General features: G+C 45.0%; 1 protein-coding gene across 2 annotated transcripts in view; it reads left to right on the forward strand.

Moving 5' to 3' along the window:
• The window catches only part of LOC111650745 (FHF complex subunit HOOK-interacting protein 1A-like), a 15972-nt gene that overhangs the window by 3022 nt on the left and 10450 nt on the right, over positions 1-2500 (forward strand). For both annotated transcript variants that reach the window (XM_087172434.1, XM_023400656.2), the window contains exons 3-5: positions 544-766; positions 1830-2058; positions 2145-2366. In XM_087172434.1, coding sequence (XP_087028560.1) covers positions 662-766; positions 1830-2058; positions 2145-2366 — 556 coding nt within the window. In that variant the 5' untranslated portion in view covers positions 544-661. The remainder of the gene's footprint in view (positions 1-543; positions 767-1829; positions 2059-2144; positions 2367-2500) is intronic.

The following is a 2500-nucleotide window of genomic DNA, read 5'->3' on the forward strand; positions in this document are numbered from 1 at the left end:
CTTCACAGTCTTTTGTCCTGATGATGATGATGATGATGATGATGATGAAACCTAAGGTAGAACTTCACAGGACGCTCCACGTTTAAAGCTTCTGATATTTCCCCTCTAAAACAACATGGAACTTAAAATTAAAACTTTTCTCACTATTCTCAACATGTTTTCTTTCCCTAAACGTGGCTCTAATACTCCGTCGCAGTTTTGAGATATTCCAGTGGTGGACCAGCCGACGCTGAAACGCTCAGAGCTAGTGCAGCTAAAAATAACGTTATCTGTGATGGATTATCTCCCTGCAGCTTTCTGCAGGTTGATTTTAATAATGTAGTGAAATGAAATGAAACCAGCGGCCGCCGGGAGGGAAGGAAATCAAGCTAAAAGGTTTGAACAACAGGAAGACACTTAGATAATAATGTGACGGTAACTTCCAAAAGTGCTGGCGAGCTCCTGGAGGTCAAAGTGCGTCGACCTTGTTAACAAATACCTGAACTAAACGTCTGAACTCTTAGAGGAATAATAATAAGTGTTTACTCTGTCCGTCTGCTGAAGGCCAGCCGCTGCCTGCAGAGCCCAGGGAAGGAGTCTGATCTCGGGCTGAGAGATCCAGCTAATGTCCCCAACACACACTGAGCTGGAACATGCTATAGCCACCTGACAGCCAATCAAAATGATGGCCTCGGTGGTTGTCGGGGGCAACCGGAAGAAGTCCCTCACGTTGAGAGGGGTGGACCCGGAGACCTGCATGATCGTGTTTAAGAACCACTGGGCACAGGTAATCACCTCATCTATTAATCATCCTGTAGGCCTCAGATTATCAATCAATCAATCAATGGATCAATCAATCACTTCTCAGACAGAGAAACTCACTTTACTGTTGTTTTTCTTTGTTGCTCTTTACATCTTCTGTCTCTCAGTCTCAGTCTCTTCAGTCTGTCCAATTTTCCTCATAATGGTTGGCAGACACAGTGTGTGTGTGTGTGTGTGTGTGTGTGTGTGTGTGTGTGTGTGTGTGTGTGTGTGTGTGTGTGAATGCATTACTGACCCAGACTTTGGCCCTTAAACACAGGATCCATTTAGAACAAACCCTCTCTCTACACCCGCCAAGAAAACCCACACACACTCTATGCTTGTGTGTGTACAAGTGTATTGTGTATTGTGTGTGTGTGTGTGTGTGTGGTCCTTGTGTGAAGCAGCTGAGGTCAAAGGTTAACACAAGTCCAGACAGTGAATTACATTCTTCTCTTTCTCCCTCTCGTTCATGTTTTCATCTTGTTGTTAAATTTCTCGTAACGATGAAATCATTATTCGGTTTATTATACAAATTAAATATTGATATTAAAGATGCAAAACCAAAAAAAATCCACTGATAAATAATAAATAATTCTCTTCATTTCATTTGATTTCAAAGAATCTCTTGTTTTATTTAAAGTGTTGATCCATAAGAAGATATATTTGTGGTTTTAAGAACCAAAAACCATCTGTGTTTTACATCTCTTCTTCTCTCTGCAGCTCTAGTGACAACAGGTCAGTGAGCCAATCAGAAGAGAGGAGGCCTCTCTTCTGATTGGCTCACCGACCCCCAAGGCTTAAAACCCTTGAACATACAGCTGAGGTGGTTCCTGGTCAGAAAAAATAGTGAACATTTTAACGGATTTTCAAAAAAAAAAAAAAAATTTTTTTTAAATCTGCAAAAGAAAATGTAAATTAACGAACATTTCCATCCACATGTTGTTGAGTAAATATTAGGAGATGATGGTGCTCAACAGTTTGGATGCGATCAAACCTCAGACGATTGAAAACCATGTAGAAAACAACATGAACCTCCCTGTGCGCAGGTGGTGAAGATCCTGGAGAAACACGAGCCGGGTCGCAGCGGCACTGGTGCACTGAGTTTCCTCTCTGGTCATGCTAGCAGCAGCAGCAGCAGCAGCAGCAGCAGCAGTAGCGGCGGCGGCGGCTCTGGAGCGTTACGCCTCGGTCCCATCCCGGCTGACGAAGCCAGCGCCGTCCAGAACTACGTTGAACACATGCTCTTTCTGCTGATGGAGGAAGAGGCGGGACAAGGTTAGAGAACAAAAAGAAACAACGCTTCATCACGCCACAGTGTTGGGTCGTATTTGGTTCGATGTGTGTTTCCTCCCTGATTCCAGGAGGAGCGATGGGTCCAATCCTGGAGTTTGTGGTTCTGGAGGGTGTGATGGAGAGACTGTTTCTCTGGAGCCTGAGGAGGCAGTTTACCGAGGACATGAAGCTGGAGCAGCTCCGGATGTACCAGATGCTTCTGTCTCAGGCCAAACAGCCTCTACTGCACCATAAACCTGTTCTACGGCCGCTCATGATGCTGCTGGCCTCGTGTGCCGGAGCTGGAACCGGTGAGTGCCGCAGTCTTGCCGTTACCGTCGTGAGATTCGCCACAGGCTTCGCTTTAGCTGCGTAATGACATCTAATTGGCTTGAGGGGTTGATTAAGAAGTTGTTTCACATGTTACAGGTGTAGATGGTAAGAT

The sequence above is a fragment of the Seriola lalandi genome, unplaced genomic scaffold (assembly GCF_002814215.2).
Source record: "Seriola lalandi dorsalis isolate HSWRI2012SDOR001 ecotype SW California unplaced genomic scaffold, Sedor1 jcf7180002052792, whole genome shotgun sequence".
Classification (NCBI taxonomy): domain Eukaryota; kingdom Metazoa; phylum Chordata; class Actinopteri; order Carangiformes; family Carangidae; genus Seriola; species Seriola lalandi.